Source organism: Fukomys damarensis, unplaced genomic scaffold, assembly GCF_012274545.1.
Source record: "Fukomys damarensis isolate Sample0158 unplaced genomic scaffold, DMR_v1.0_HiC HiC_scaffold_9, whole genome shotgun sequence".
NCBI lineage: Eukaryota > Metazoa > Chordata > Mammalia > Rodentia > Bathyergidae > Fukomys > Fukomys damarensis.
Window position 1 is genome coordinate 38593665 of NW_022900921.1, and position 16421 is coordinate 38610085.

At 33.6% G+C, this 16421-nt stretch overlaps 1 protein-coding gene across 1 annotated transcript; it reads left to right on the forward strand.

Moving 5' to 3' along the window:
* The first annotated feature begins 15568 nt into the window (after positions 1-15568).
* On the forward strand, positions 15569-15976 carry LOC117285381 (cyclin-G1-like). The gene has a single exon (XM_033761682.1). The coding sequence runs from the start codon at positions 15569-15571 to the stop codon at positions 15974-15976; it is 408 nt and encodes a 135-aa protein (XP_033617573.1).
* The last annotated feature ends 445 nt before the right edge of the window (positions 15977-16421 follow it).

Consider the following 16421-nt stretch of genomic DNA (forward strand, 5'->3'; position numbering starts at 1 on the left):
TTTCAGTTGTATACCTTGCAATTATATTTCCCATTCTATGGCTTGTCTCTCCATTCTGTTGTTTTCTTTACTGTGCAGAAACTTTTTCTTTTTGGATGAGATTTAACATTTGAATTGGTAGACTGAGTAAAGCACAGTGCCTAATACTAATATGGGAGGCCCACATTCAGCAACTTGAAATCCAAAAAGACCCCAATAGAACTACTACCAACTCTCTGCATATCTTATCTTACACCTTACTGGTTTTGTTTCTCCAGGGAACCCTCAGTAAGTAAAAACACCATTTTTTAAAAAAAATTGATTTTTCTATGTTGAGAGACTTTAAAAAAGTATGAGTGAATTCCAAGAAATCGTTCAAATTACATGAATAGTTGCATATTCTTGTGGGTTCATATGAATATTATTTACATATAACTACACGTAACTGTGTATACAGATAAAAGTAAAGGTGATTCAAGGGTATGCTTTGAAAGTTCAACCAAGAAATCCAAACAGGAGAGTTTTTATGTTTTCTCTTCAGATGTCCTTTTTTTAAAACCTTTCAGTGTTCACATTGAGAAGTCACTAGTATGTGAAATCTCAGTTAACAAAGGCTGTGAACTCTAGGGAAGAAAAGAAAAGAAACTGGGAAAAGACTTTTACTGAAGTTAAAGGATGACCTTGGGTCCCCATGATACTTAGAATGTAACTTGTTTGGCAGATACATTAGTTAAATTCTGAGGAAATAAAATAGTATGAAAGGAATAATACTAATACTCTCTTCAAGGAAACTTAATTGTGCAGATTTCTTCTCTTTTGAAGCATGGAAATCTTTTTTGAGAAAACATCATTTTATGAACACTATGCCTTCGAACTTTCACAAAATTTTTTGCATAAGTCATGTGAAATGAAAGGAAACATAAATGTTTGCTTCGGTTAGGCAATGTTTGAGTGCCTTCTGCCTCTGTTAATAATATTGACCTCTGAAAGAAGGTAAAAAAGAAAACAAGTGGTTTGTGTGGCAGTCAAGAGAATACCAAATAGCAGATCTCATTTATTAAGTGATTACTATGGAACCAGTATAACACTAAGAGATTTTTTTCTAATAACTCATTTAAATTTCTCAATAATTATAGATGGATACTGTTACACTAATTTTTATAGATTTGGGAACGTATAATTTAGTAATTTGTGATTTAAACCTAGTTCTTTTGAAATCGAGATCAATCTCTTAACTACTATGCTAACATAACCCTTACTTAGTACGCTACTATAACTATAGAAAAGAAATAGAATGAAGAGAAGGGAAGAAAACAGAGGAAGTAAAAAAGGAGAGGATTAATTTTAAAATATTTTAGTAAAAAAGGTATAACTTCCATTAAAAACATTTGAAAAAAATAACAACAAAAAATGTCAAAGGAAGCTGAAATCTAAGGAACCTTTTAGAATTTTTTCCCCTCCTACTACACTATTCCTATACATTTTTTTTTATTGAGTTTATTGGTACATTTAGGGATACAGTACAGTTACATTCAGTTGGGATCATCTCCTACTACACTATTCCTATACATTTTTTTTTATTGAGTTTATTGGTACATTTAGGGATACAGTACAGTTACATTCATTGTTGGGATCATGTACCTTTACATGGCAAGTCTTGATTCTCATTTTTTAAATCATACTCTCCTCTTACATACGTTTTCTTGCTGTCTTTTTTCCTCATTAAATTTACCTTAGGAATTTTTTGCCACAATCCACAATAATTCTTGTTAAATAATTAATATTACATAATGTCACAATGAGTGAATGAACTACCATTTCATTTTTATTTGGGCACTTTTAGTTTTTCACTGGATACATGACACAAGTAGGAAAATGATACAATGTGAACTTGGGAACATTTGTTTCTAAACAGCATTTTTAATCATAAGAAAGGTATATTACAATATAGTCAATATTGCTACAAATGAATAAAATGTAAAAAACATTAAATTCTTAATCATTCTTCACAGTGCAGTTTCTCTATAGATATACTGTATACCATTGCATTTTAAGATAAAGCATCTCTTTTGCTTTTCCTGTGATCCTAGAATATTGATAAGGTTCTTTTCTATAAATATAATGTATGCTTTTGAAAATTTTTCCTTTTCCAAGTAGGCCTTTTGAAGATACAAATTAGGAGAATTCAAATGGAAATTTACTTTTTCACAAAGTAAGTTTATATTTATAATCCTTTTATTTTATGTGATTACTCATACCATCAGGTTACTGAGACTTTCATCATCTTACTCAAATATAAATCCTGAACCTCACATGGGCGTCCAAGTCATCATCTACCTCTGTCCTTCTGAGTGCACAGAGAGAAAGCCAAATTGAACTTTGATTTTGTTCTTTTTTGCCCTTAATGTTTTTAAATAAAGAGAAAGGGCTTCTGTTTTTAAGGGAAAGAGATTATTCACTGAACTTCTATCAGATACAGTTCTAGTTTCTAAAATTACTTCTTGTTCTAGTTTTACCACAGTAACATTGCTGCCGAAATTTCTAAGTATTTTGTTAGAATTAATAAATTTTACATGGAATATTGGATGAGAATTATTGTTTCTTTCTTGGTGGTTTTGTTTTAAATTGTAGTCATCTCTTGAATATCTTCCTCTTTAACCTTCAAATAGATAATTTGCTATTTTAATGTTCTGGATTCATTGACCACATACGATCCATTGAGTATTAAGTGACTGACAGGATACAAGGTAAGGTGAAGTAAACAACTTGCTGAGAAAGAGATTAGCTACAATTGTTAAAATAAGTGACAAATATAATGGTAACTGTAGAAATATCTCAACTTAGTATGCATATTTTCCGTTAATTCTCACACAAACCTTAGGAGCTGTACTTACCATCCTCATTTTATAATTGGGAAAACTGAAACATATATGAAAAGGTAATACTAACCTAAAGATAAGATTAATTTCTGTTGGCAATAGGGGTGGTTGTTCAGAAGACTGAAGAGGAGATATTCCAATGGGCACATCCCAAGAGCTTTGCGTAGCGTCTGTGGATATGTTTACCCACAGGGAAGAGTTCAAGACGAGCCATAGGTTTGTGGGTGTAAGGATAGTATTTTAAAAGTGAAAACAGAAGACATAAAACTGTTTCAGAGGAGTGTTTTCCTCAATCAAACACATTTCATGGAACTTAGAATTAAGTAAATTTAAATTCAGTTGATAAGCTTTATTGGGAGACAGTAGAGAATAGAAGGGCCTGTGTTTATAACAGTACATGTTCTCTACCAACTCTCCATGTTTCATTTAAAAAAAGCAAATAAATGTTAAGAACTAAAAAAAAAAGTTAACAGTGATAATGGTAGCAAAAACTATTTTCAATGAACCCTGTCAAAAATATAGTTGAAAACATAGATATGAAAATATTTTTGAGGGGCTCCCCAAAATAATCTGAGATATTCGTAATAGTATACCCAGAGTGATTTTCTTATTTCTTCCATAATGACAACATTAGTGACGGTAATGTGAAGTTCAGAGTGGTTAGTTTTTCAATAAAACTTTGCCTGTAGAGGATGGGAGGTTTCAGACTGCCTTGTATCTATTTACAAATTGATATCCCAAAGTCTGGGCAGCCTTCCAGATCTATATTCATTAACAAATCATCTCAAAATAGTAATCTAAAAACAGCAGTAGTTTGTTGGGCATGTTGGCAAATGCCTCTAATTCCAGCACTGCAGGAGGCTGTGGCAAGAATATTACAAGTTCAAGTCCAACTTTGACAGTTTAGCAACTTAGTGAGACTCTCAAAAATTAAAAAAAAAAAAATGGGGATGCAGCTCGTTGTGAAGGCCCTGAGTTCAGTCCGCAAAATGGGGGATAAATAGCAGTAATCACCTATTATTTCTCATGGTTTCTGGAAACTTAAATGTCAGGGCTGGAATTTTCTGTTGTTTCAGCCCTCACAGGTCTGAAAGGTCTGAAAGGAGAGGCCTGCCATGCCATTGGTCAAAATGCCCACGTGGGGTATCTTCTTGTAGCCTGGGCTCTCTCACAGCATGGTGGCCAGGTTACAAAAGTAAGCGGCTCAAGTTAGAGGCTGCGCCATGAAGAAGTCATTTTCCTTTTACATTCTAACTTAACAAGTCATGCAGCATCATGGCCTTGCATTCCATTGCTAGAGATGTTTACAAAGGTCCACCTAGAAATATCAACAGACCTAATATTTAATTGTGGTACATTTAATATCATGCTTTAAACAGAATATGGAAGAATGTGTGTGTGTGTGTGTGTGTGTGCGTGTGTGAGAGAGAGAGAGAGAGAGAGAGAGAGAGAGAGAGAGAGAGAGAGAGAGACAATCTGCCATTCCACCTGAGAGTTCTAAAAATTACCACAGCTTGCTTGGCAAACCAGGTAGGAAACAATGAGTCACATTCCAGGGGTTAAGCCAAATTGCAAGAGGAGACTTATTTTTTGCTTCCTTGTATTAGTGAATATGTGTAAGAAACTGAGGAAACTGAGAACTTGCTCTGTGGGACATGACTAGAAGTAAAACTATGTTGATGATGGCATTACAATTGTTTGTAAATATCATGAGGTTTAGGACTGTTGAATTGCAGAAGCCAAGCTCTGCCTGAACAAGAACATCTCTGGAGGTTACTGGATGCTATAAGAGTGATTTTTTTTTTTTTTTTTTTTTTTTAGTGGAAACTACCTCTTAATTGCTGCATTCAAGCTATAGTCTTTCCACTAGTTTTACACTAGCCTCAGATTTTAGGGTTCAGTACTATCTGTGAGTCTAGTGAGGGATTGGAATGAATCTCTCACAGATAAAGGAGGAGTATTATAGCATCCCAGACAGAAAGGAAGAGTTTAATATTGTAGAGGGTCACTGGATTGGCTTCATGCTCCTGAGGTGAGATTTAGAGTCCACAGAGCAATTGTTATAGGAGGACCTCAAATATATAAAACTTCAGAGAAAGACTCTTAGAGGTTATGTGGAAGTAGAATTCCACTTAGATACCAGGTAATAAATTGATCTGTGAAAGTGAATGTACATCACAGTTGATTAACAAACTGAAAGTTAATTGCTAAATTGTTTCTTGCCCTTATTCTTGAATTTTAAAAAGCATTTAACGAATGAAATTTGAAATTTGTTATACTACCTTTGTATTAGTTTTTAGATTCTACATCCAGTATCTAATTTAATGCTTAAGCAATGTTTTTACATAAACACAGAATAGGCTGCCTGCATTTTATAATGGAATGTAGTGTATTTTGGATGACTTGTGAATGGCCATGATCAAATAATATTAATTTAACTCAGTGGTTCTGCTGCCTGCCTTGCAAGCACAAGGACCTGAGTTCCATCCCCGGTACCAAAAAACCAAACCAAAACAAAACAAACAATATTAATTTGCAAACCAAAAAATAACAGTCCAGACTTCTGACTTCAGATTTCATGTTTAAAATCAAGGAATTAGCTTCTAAAATAGCAGTCTTCCGTGTTCAGGGTCAGCCATGCAGAAGCTCCTCTAAGAAATGCTGTCACACATTATCATAAGAGTTCTCCCAGTGATCTTGTTGGATAAGTGGAAAAACAGAGGAACAACCAAGACTGAGACTCAGTGTCATTTCCATCCTTCAGAGCAGAGAGAGACTAAAAGCGCTCTCATTTGGAGCCAATCCCTGGCCTTTCTGCCTCACTGGATTGGATCTGTAGTTGTCTTCAGTCTCTCGAATGTCCTCTCTCAAATAAGAGCAAAGTACTTGCCCTTTCTCCATAGGAAAGAAAAGGCTTGATTTTTACAACTTATAAAATTCTGTAGCCTGAAATGCTATATAAGGATAAGACAGATCTGTCAGTTCCACCTTTGTTCTTGATGGATGTATATTTTCAGTGAGCATACCTTTTTCCTACTTAAAATTTAAGTCAATGGGATAGCAACCATGCAACACTACACAAGAGTGTAAGAAAATTTTGCTGATTTGGTGATGGTCAGAACACTGTTTGGTTAAATATTTGAAGCTTCTCTCCTCTCACCTCATCCTCCTCACTTTCCCTATATAGTGTAACTTTTATTTCACATCATATGTGCATTCCCTTAAGAACTTCAGTTGTGTTACTCAGAGCTTCACATTAGTGCCTTAGAATATGTGTGTATCACATATGTGGGAACACATCACCTTCATTCCTGGGTTCCCTGTTGTGTTGGAGTTTACTCTTTAGAGAAATAAAGTACAAAACTTATTTTGATTGATTTATAAAAAATTATCTTGTCTTTAAATGTAATGCACACAAAAGTTTTAAGAAGTAATAGACTGGATATCTCAACTTTTTAAAACAATTTGTTATTTCAAGAGACTATCAATCTAGGAGAAAAACAAGCACAGTTCTTTTTTAACCTGTAATATTAAATAATTTTCTAAAGTAATATTTGATAACTATGGTATATGCCTTGTTTTGATCTTTTTATTGTGGTTTGAAGCAATTTATCATTGAAGGTACAACATTTCTGACAGGAACTCTCAACATGAGATTAAAATATCCTTCTTTCTCTCTCATTTCATTTTGGAAATGATAGACAATCAGTGCTTTCATCTTTTTAATATAACATAGGAACCTATAGTTAATCATAAAACCCAACTTTAGTACTGTTATTTTTAGTGATGAATCCCAGCAAACTTCTGACTTAGAATCTCAGTGTTGTGTTTCCTAGCAATATGATTATAAATTATTTAACCTGTCTGCTTCAATTTTATCTAATGTGAAATAGAGGTAATAATAAGATTTGCTTTATAGGGTTTTAAGAAAATAAATTCGTAACTTTTTAATTTTAATAAGGGATAAAATTAAATTCTTTAACTTAATTTGAAGGCTTTTTACTATTTAATCTGCAGAAACTCTGAAATGTGTTTAGAAAACCAGCGTGCTCCATTTAGCCTGCAACATGCCTAATTTCTAAGTGTTTCTTTTCGGTTTGCACTCTCACATTTCTGCATGTGCCACTCTTACTAAAATATTCTGTACGTACTTTCCAGTTGTCAGAGTCTGTTAATATTGTCTAATTTCCTGTGTAAGACTCACAGGCTCTTGAAATATGGAACTGTCTAACTCAGTACAAACTATGGCCACTTCCAAGAGGTTTATTCTGTGGAGTTGGATTTAGGGCAGGAAGACTCAGACTACCCGGCCAAAAGAACTGGGCTCTAAATTTACTTACCAAAATGATACCTGAGGGGACTGGGAATTTAGCTCAGTGGTTCTGCTGTCTGCCTCACAAGCACAAGGTCCTAAGTTCAATCCCCGGTGATACCTGAGGGCCTTTCTTCCCACCGTCTTCCAGTAATTTGCCAAAATGATGAACACAATGGGAAAGAGGAAGGGAACCCAGTATACGGTCTCCAGGTCTTTAGAAAACATGGAATTGTTCTTCTGGCCACATACATGCAAATCTACAAAGAGGGTGATATTGTAGACATCAAGGGAATGGGTAGGAATGCCACACAAATGTTACCGTGGCAAAACTGAAAGAGTCTACATTGTTACCCAGCATGCTGTTGGCATTGTTGTAAATAAGCAAGTTAAGGGCAAGATACTTGCCAAGAGGATTAATGTGCATATTGAGCATATTAAACACTCAGAGTGGAGACAGCTTCCTGAAAAGGGTAAAAGAAAATAATCAGAAAAAGAAAGAAGCCAAAGAGAAAGGGACCTGGGTTCAACTGAAGCACTGGCCTGCCCCACCCAGAGAGCACACTTTGTGAGAACCAATAGGAAGGAGCCTGAACTGTTGGGGGTCCTATTCCTTATGAATTCATGGCATAAGCCAGGGATGTAGCTCCGCCATGCACCACATAATAAGCAGCTGAATACTGTAAGTCCTACTTAAAAATAAAACATCCCTATTGAAATCCCAACACTTTATTTCACAGATCAAGAGCAGACAATCCAAAAATTCATTTGAAATCAGAAGAGACCTAGAATAGCAAAAGCAATTCTAGGCAACAGAGACATGGCAGGGGTTATCACAATCCCCAATGTGAAACTATACTACAAAGCCACTGTGAAAAAAACAGCATGGCGCTGGCAAAGAAACAGACCCGAGGATCAGTGGAATAGTTTAAAAGATTCAGAAATATCTCCTGACATACTCGCCTACCTCATCTTTGACAAAGGAGCCAAACACCCTCTCTGGAAGAAAGATGGTCTCTTTAATAAATGGTGTTAGAAAAACTAGGTTTCAGCTTGTCACAGATTAAAAAACACCTGTATCTTTCACTATGTGCTAAACTAAAATCCAAGTGGACTAAAGATCTAAATATAAGAACAGAAACACTAAGCTTGCTGGAAGATAAGTTAGGTAAAATTCTTGAAGATATCAGCATAGGAAAAGACTATGAACAAATCCTCAGTAGCACGGGAACTAGCACAAAGAATCTACAATTGGGATCTTCCTGTTTTAAAAAAGCTTCTGCAATCAGAAAACAGAGCAATTACCAGAGCAATCGCAAACAGAGCTAAGTGACAACCCACAATGTGGGAAAAAATTTTTACCAGCTGTTCCTCAGACAAAGCTCTACTATCTAAAATACATAAAGAACTAAAAAAACTCAGACCCCAGAGATATAAAGATCCCATTCAAAAATGAGCATCTGAAATGAACAGACATTTCTCAGACAAAGAAATGAAAGAAGCAAATAAACATATGAAAAAATGTTCCACATCACTGGTCATTTGAGATATGCAGATGAAAACAACACTGAAATTCCATCTAATCCCAGTAAGAATGGCTGCTATCAAGAAATCAACCAATAACAAATATTGTTGGAGTTGTGGGGAGATAGGAACCCTTCATCATTGTTGGTGGGAGTGCAGACTGGTGCAACAACTGTGGAAATCAATATGGAGATACCACAAAAAGCTAGGAATTAAAGTCCCATTTGACCCACCTATTCCCCTGCTGGGTATCTTCCCAAAAGATTTCAGAGAATCATACTACAGTGATATATGTTCACTCATGTTTATAGTGGCACAGTTTGTAATAGCTTAAACTTGGAAACAGCCCAATTGCCCATGAACTGGAGACTGAATAAAGAATATGTGATTTTTTAAAATGGAGTACTACTCAGCCATAAAGAATGAGAAACTAGTGACATTTATAGCTAAGTGGATACACATTGAGGACATACTCTTAAGTGCAATTAGTAAGTTACACATGTGTAAACACCAAATAGTTTCTCAGGTGTAAAAATGTAAAAGTGTAAATAAATGTATAATTGATATTATGTAATAGGAAAAGTCTAAAAGTATAGGAAATGGGAGGGATAGGGGAAAGGGAAAAAGGGAAAAATTTGTGAAAAGGAGAAACATGTAAAGGTGTATGGAAAGTGTGAAGGGTAGGGGGAAAGGTAATAAGGGAAAAGAAAAAATAGGAGAAAATAAAAATGGAAATGAAGTGTTTGTAAAGGGGGATGGGAGGAGGAGGTGAAGGGAGGGCAGGGACAAGGGGAAATATGAGAACCAAGACCTGTCATGTAAAGGTGCAAGATCCCAATAATGAATGTAACTGTACTGTATACCTAAAATGTACAAATAAACTCAATGAGGAAAAAAAAAGAAAGAAAAGAAAAGGAGAAACATGGAAACAATGTCTTTGTAAACAGGAAAGGATGGCGGGACTGAGCAGAGGGCTGAGAAATGGGGAAAAATAAGAACCTGATAAGTCATATATAGGTACAAGATCCCAATGATGATTGTAACTGTGTTATATACCTAATATGTACCAATAAATTTAATAAAGGTAAAAAATAAAATAAAAAATCATCCTGTGTTATAAGGATGGTCTTCTTAATTAGACAGGTGTGTGGTGCCTTCATCTCAGAGAAACAAACATTTGGGGCAGATTCTCATTATACCCAGTTAATTATATCAGGTCTTTATTCTTTATTCTTTGTTTTTGTTATTTATTTATTTATTTATTTATTTATTTATTTATTTATTTATTTTTGGGACAGGGTCTCACTATGTAGTTGAGACTGATCTGCAACTCACTATGTAGCCCAGGCTGGTCTTGAACTCACAGCAATCCTCCTTTAAAGTGTATCTTGCTGAAAGATATGAGGCATTGTGCTGACATATAACCAATGGCCAAATATTTATGAAATATTTATATTGGCTTGAAGATCCTCTAAATCACAATGAGGACAAGATGTATCAAAATAAATGGAAGTTGAGACTGATCTGCAACTCACTATGTAGCCCAGGCTGGTCTTGAACTCACAGCAATCCTCCTTTAAAGTGTATCTTGCTGAAAGATATGAGGCATTGTGCTGACATATAACCAATGGCCAAATATTTATGAAATATTTATATTGGCTTGAAGATCCTCTAAATCACAATGAGGACAAGATGTATCAAAATAAATGGAAGTCAGTATAAATTATTTCAGTTAAATGAATTGTTTAAAGCACCCCCCAAAAGATACCTGAGGACTGAAGAGCAATTTTCCTTTATGTGGATCAATGCATTATCTTCCCCTGTTCAAAACATATATGTGATTTTTGATTAATTTTAAGTTCTTATTAAGCCCTTTATGGACTATTTTTGTTCTAAATCATGATATATAGGAAACACTTAACTGTAAGAATATTTTTCTTTCACAAAAGATTAGCGTAAAGTTAGTAACAATATCACATTAGCTTTCCTACAGTAATATATATTCATTAGATGTGTATGAGACAAGAAGCCTAGAATTATTGTCATAATCTTTACTTCTTATTCAAGACAACAGCTTGATTTTTATGTGGTAGCTTGAATATCTATCCATTTCATCATCAAATTATCTGAAAAGATGAATTAATGTAACCAAGGCATTTTATGGCATTAATCATTTTATTGTACACAATGATGAAGTGGTGTACCACCCTCCCATATATTTTTATAACAGACTTAATTTGTTTGACAACTATATGCTGCTTCCAAAATACTCACTCTCACACATAAATTTCAGAAGGAAAATATTCTATTTATCAGTCTGAAAACATGCATTTAGATCTGGAGAATGAAATGAGGAATAACTCTTGGAAAAGTAGGACTAGTACTCTGCACAGCAGTCCTTAGAATAAATGCTGTTGGTTGAATTGACGTTATAAAATACTATATATGGGACCAAGTAATTTGCTCTGTTTACTCTGACAGACAATAGAACAGTGAATATGTTTTTTGTATTTCTAGTGTGGTGGCACCTGAGATCCTAGAGCTCAGAATTCAAAAGAAAAAAAAATGTTTTAATATTGTACCTTTAAGAAGACAGGTTTTTGGTAGATGAACATGATGTTTTACTGTAGTTTATTTTAAGAAGCAATTTGAAATATAGCTATTCTACATCTTATTTATCTTTTTTTCCCTTGCTGTCCACTCTACTCTGTTTGTGAACAAGCTGAAGCAGGATCACAACTCACCACTGTTTAATTTGAGATATTATATCTCTATGTCTTGCCTAATAATTGAGTTTGCATCACAATAGTGGTTATTTTATAGTACATGTTAAAGTATTTTGTTATATTATAAACATCTCTGTAACCCACCTCAAATGTAATATTCTAGAATCTAAGTGTTAAATGCTGACTACTGAAAAGTGTACTTTTCTATTTTCTAGAACGGCATGAGAAAATTGAAGCTGACCTTTTTAACATATGCAACTCCTAAGATAATTTACTTAATTTGCAATTTCTTTACAGACTTGAGAAAGCACTTTATTTCTGGAGTCTTAGAATTTATAATTTTCTTATAGGAACCTCCTTTTGAACAATTAGTGTCTGTCACTTTCATATGAAGAATTTGGGACTCTAGTGTTGCTTTATCCCAGGTGTAGTCCCATTTAGAATAATTTACTTTTTGCAATCTATGTATGTTTTTAAACTTTTTATCATTTAAAAACTACCTTTATCTATTCCCTGTCAAAATTTTGTATTTTGTAAGCACAGCTCCTGGTTGAGATCCCAGTACAAGACCAAGAACTGACAATTACTGTGAAATTCTAGGAGGTTCTCATCCGCATAAGGATACTTTGTCCTCAAGGAACAGTGTTTAGTTAGCTTTGCATTCATGATTTAGTAGTGGCTATTGGAATATAGAAAAGCCCTGTGATGACTTTAAATTGATCTGTCTACCTATCTCTATCTCTATCTATCTATCTATCTATCTATCTATCTATCTATCTATCATCTGTCATTTATCTCTCAAGTAACAGATACACTTGTTTTTAATTTTCCATCCATCGGCTGGAGGGACTTGACTGAGCTTTGAACAGAGGAGGTGCCTGCTGAAAATGTAAAGAGGTTTCTCTTTCACTAGCTGAGGTTCCGCAGGTCTTCTGTGTACTGTAGTGCACGTGTCTGCGCTGCAGGCTGGACCCCACCAAGGGATGGAGTTAGAACACTGTGTAATTACACAGAAAAACTTAGAAATCTACGTCTTACTGAAGCTTGCTGCAACATTGAAACATTTATTAATTTGACTCTTCAATTAAATCTTTAACTTTCAAATTTTATCAGTGTCTTTTTTGGGGAAAATTTTTTTCATTTTATTTTACTCTTTTTGGCATAATGAAATAATTCAGCCCTATGAAATTGTAGAGAATAAGTTAATCATTGCCTTTGTATCTATTGCCCAACTTTTTCGAAGCAAATATTTTGTATACTTGGCTTAAAACATTTTATAACAAATATCATGTTTAATTCATATCCCCAGTGTGAGCCTCCAGTCTTCTTTCTCTCTGCATGCCTGATTATAAACAAAATGCTGAATTTGGTGTTTATTATAATGCATTTAAAGTATTTTCTACATATGTATAAATCCTTTATTAATATGCATAATTATTTTAAATTTTATCTGGCTTGTCTGTATGTATTGTGCAAAATAATTTTTCATGCAATAACCTACTTTATAGAACTTCTGGTTATAGTTTTACACACTTTTACTACTGGAAGTCTTCCCTTAGAGAATATGAAGAATATTCTACTCTATAGATATATCGCAATTTGTCTACTCACTTGTGGATGAAATTTAATGGTTTTCTAAGTTTTAAGTGGCTGTAAAATGACATCTAGTAAATCTTTGAATGAGTATTTCCCTAATTACAAATGTTTAGTGAAAATATAGTAATTCGTAATCATATAATTCATATTTTTCTACTGGCTTATTTATATTTTCATATTTATTTGTAAATTTTATTATATTTATGTATTAGTATTTTATAAGATACATACATGGAAAATATCTATTCTGTTGGTTGTTTTGAACATTGTATGTAGTATATCTTGTAAATTTTAATTTTTTTCACAATTGTATCCTATGTTTTGTTTTCTGAGCCTCATTAAGATTCAAGAACATAAAACTATACTTTTCTACAATTTATTGTAACACTGTTAGTTTTGCCTCTCATTTAAAAAAATATTTTCTTATACTATCTTTCCCCATTTTTTTCAGAAAGTTGTAAAAGTCCTAACAGTTGCATTTAAATTTCTAATATTTTTGGATGTTATTAGAAATTCAGAATCAATTATTCTGATATTCTATCTTTGTAGCAAATTTTATCATGTTAAATTTTTATAATACGGGAATATTTCTGAGACTGATATCCTTTGCTTTTCTGTGTAACATTATCATAGACTGAAGTAATACATTTTATAAATTTCTATAACTTTATACTGTTTTGATATTTAGGAAGATGATTCCCTCACACTTATTATGCTTGATCTCCCTTCTGTTTCCCTTCCTTCACTTTCTCCTTCCAAAGATATAAAATAATCCTAGTTATTTTTGTTTCTTTATATTTCCATTTGAATTTAATATCAGTTTGTCAGTGTTTGGGAAAGTTCCTTTGGAATTGGGGATTTTCTTTTAGATATGTAGAGTAAGTGGATTTAAATGCAGTCATAAATATAGATTGTCCATGAATTCAAATGTATAGGTTATCTCTGTTATTTTCTAATGAACTTCATATTATTTCCCACATTCTTCATCATTTAAAAATTATTTTTGTTAATCTCTAGGCTACCTTCATAAATCTCTGTTCATATTCTGTCAATGCTTTCCTTGTGATATATTTGGGGTGGTTTTTTTTTTTTTTGCTTTTTAAAACTCACATGGTATTTGTACATCTTTATTGGATTCATTGTACAAATTCAGTACATGCACACAATACATAATAATCAAGTCTGACTAATAAACATGTGTGTCTCTTCAAATATTAATAATTTTAAGTATTGTAAATGTTATGATTATCTAGTGATTTTGAAGTATAGCATACATTTTTTAACCTATAGTTACCATATTGTGTTAAAGAAGAACCAAAAGTAATTCTTCCACTCTAATTTATTAAACTTCTCTCTTACCCTGTCTACCCTTCCCAAAGCAATCTATAGATTCAATGTAATCTCCATAAAAATACTAATCATTTTCTTCATGGAAATAAATTCCTAAACTTCATGTGGGCACTTAAATGTAAATGGAACTACCAGATTGTGAGCATATATTTCATCATTTTCTATATTCTTTAAATTTATTTTATTTTATTTTTAATCAAATTTATACTTCTTTATAGCAGAGTAGGTCTCCATTGTTTATATATTTTTTCATTAAGTGTATTGGTACTTTTTAGGTACACAGCACAGTATATTCATCATTGGGATCTTGTACCTGTATATGGTGTATCTTGGTTCTTATTTTTTCCCCATATCCCTGCCCTCCCTTCACCCCTCCACCCTTCCCTATTTACAAAAACTTTGTTTCCATTTTTTCCTTTCCCATAATATTTTTCTTTCCTCTTCTTTCCTTTCCCCTACCCTTCCCACTTCCCCTACTCCTTGATCCCTTTTCTTCCTATTTCACCTTATTAATTATACAATTTGAAACTTATTTACACTTTTAGCTTTTCACATCAGAGAAACTATTTGGTATTTACACGTGTCCTTTTTATTTCACTTAAAAGTATGGCCTCAATATGCATGCATTTAGCTATAAATGTCTCTAGTTTCTCATTCTTTATGGCTGAGTAGTACTCCATTTTATATATTTTTTTAAAAAAACACATTTTCTTTATCCAGTCTCCAGTTGATGGGCAATTGGGCTGTTTCCAAGCTTTAGACATTACAAACTGTGTTGCTCTAAACATGGGTGTATATGTACCTCTGTGGTATGATTCTTTTAATTCTTTTGGAAAGGTACCAAGCAGAGGGTTTCTTAAATTATATTTTAAATTATATTATAGTTACATAGCAACTCTATTCCTTATGAATTTTTTTTTTTACCTTAAAATCAAAGAAATCTGTTACACCAGCTGAATGCCCTTTGGAACAGGAGGCTAGATGTCAGCCAAAGGTCTGGGTCTTGAGACTAATTGAATCTGCACATGATAATAGCCTTAGAAAGACTGCAAGACTGAGGGACTTTGAAGTGAATGATCTTAGTCTAACGCAGTTTTTTGTTTGTTTGTTTGTTTGTTTTTGTTTTTGGCTTTGATATGGAGACATTTTCTCTAGCTGTGAATTTATTGGACAGATTCCTGTCTAAAATGAAGATGATGTGAATGGAAAAGATTGTACTGGAGAAGGTGTGTTGGAAAGTCAAAGCTACCACTGCCTTTCAATTTCTACAACTCTATTATTCACTCATTCAAGAAAGCTTGCCAGTTGAAAGGAAATATAGCCTAAATTTTGAAAGACTAGAAGCTCAGTGTAAGGCATGCCACTGCAGGATCATATTTTCTAAAGCAAAGCCGTCTGTGTTGGCTTTATCTATCATTGCACTGGAGATACAAGCACAGAAATTTGTGTTAACAGGAGTAGAAGGTCTTCAAAAACATTCCAAGTTAAATGGCAGAGATCTGACCTTCTGGCAAAAGCTTGTATCCAGGTGTTTTACAGAAGATTCATTAAACAAGTGTTCAAAACCAAATGTTCAGAAGTTGAAGTGGATTGTTTCTGGGTGCAACTGAAGTATAGCTACTATAGAATAACTCACCTTGCAGCAATTCCTGAAACAGTTTCTTAATTAGTAAATTTGGCTGTTATTCTCTGTATAGAGAAAATTATGTAATTTTCTTTTACAATTGAAGTATTGAAATATTATCTTCAAAATAAACTGACTGGAATTGGAATACCAAAAGGGAAAAACTGGTATCACCAATCTAGTCAGCTAACATTTGAAAGCATTTGCTACATATAAAGTACAATATGCTAAGGGTGGGCCCAGTGTGGTAGCACGTGCCTGCAGTCCTAGCACTTGGAAGGCTAAGGCAGGAGGATTGCCATGAGTTTGAGGCCAGCCAGAGCTACATAGCGAGTTCAAGTTCAGCCTAAATTACATAGGGAAGCTCTGCCTCAAAATTTAAAAAAAAAAATCCTTAGGCGTTTCCAATCTCTTACATTTTAACCATTTCA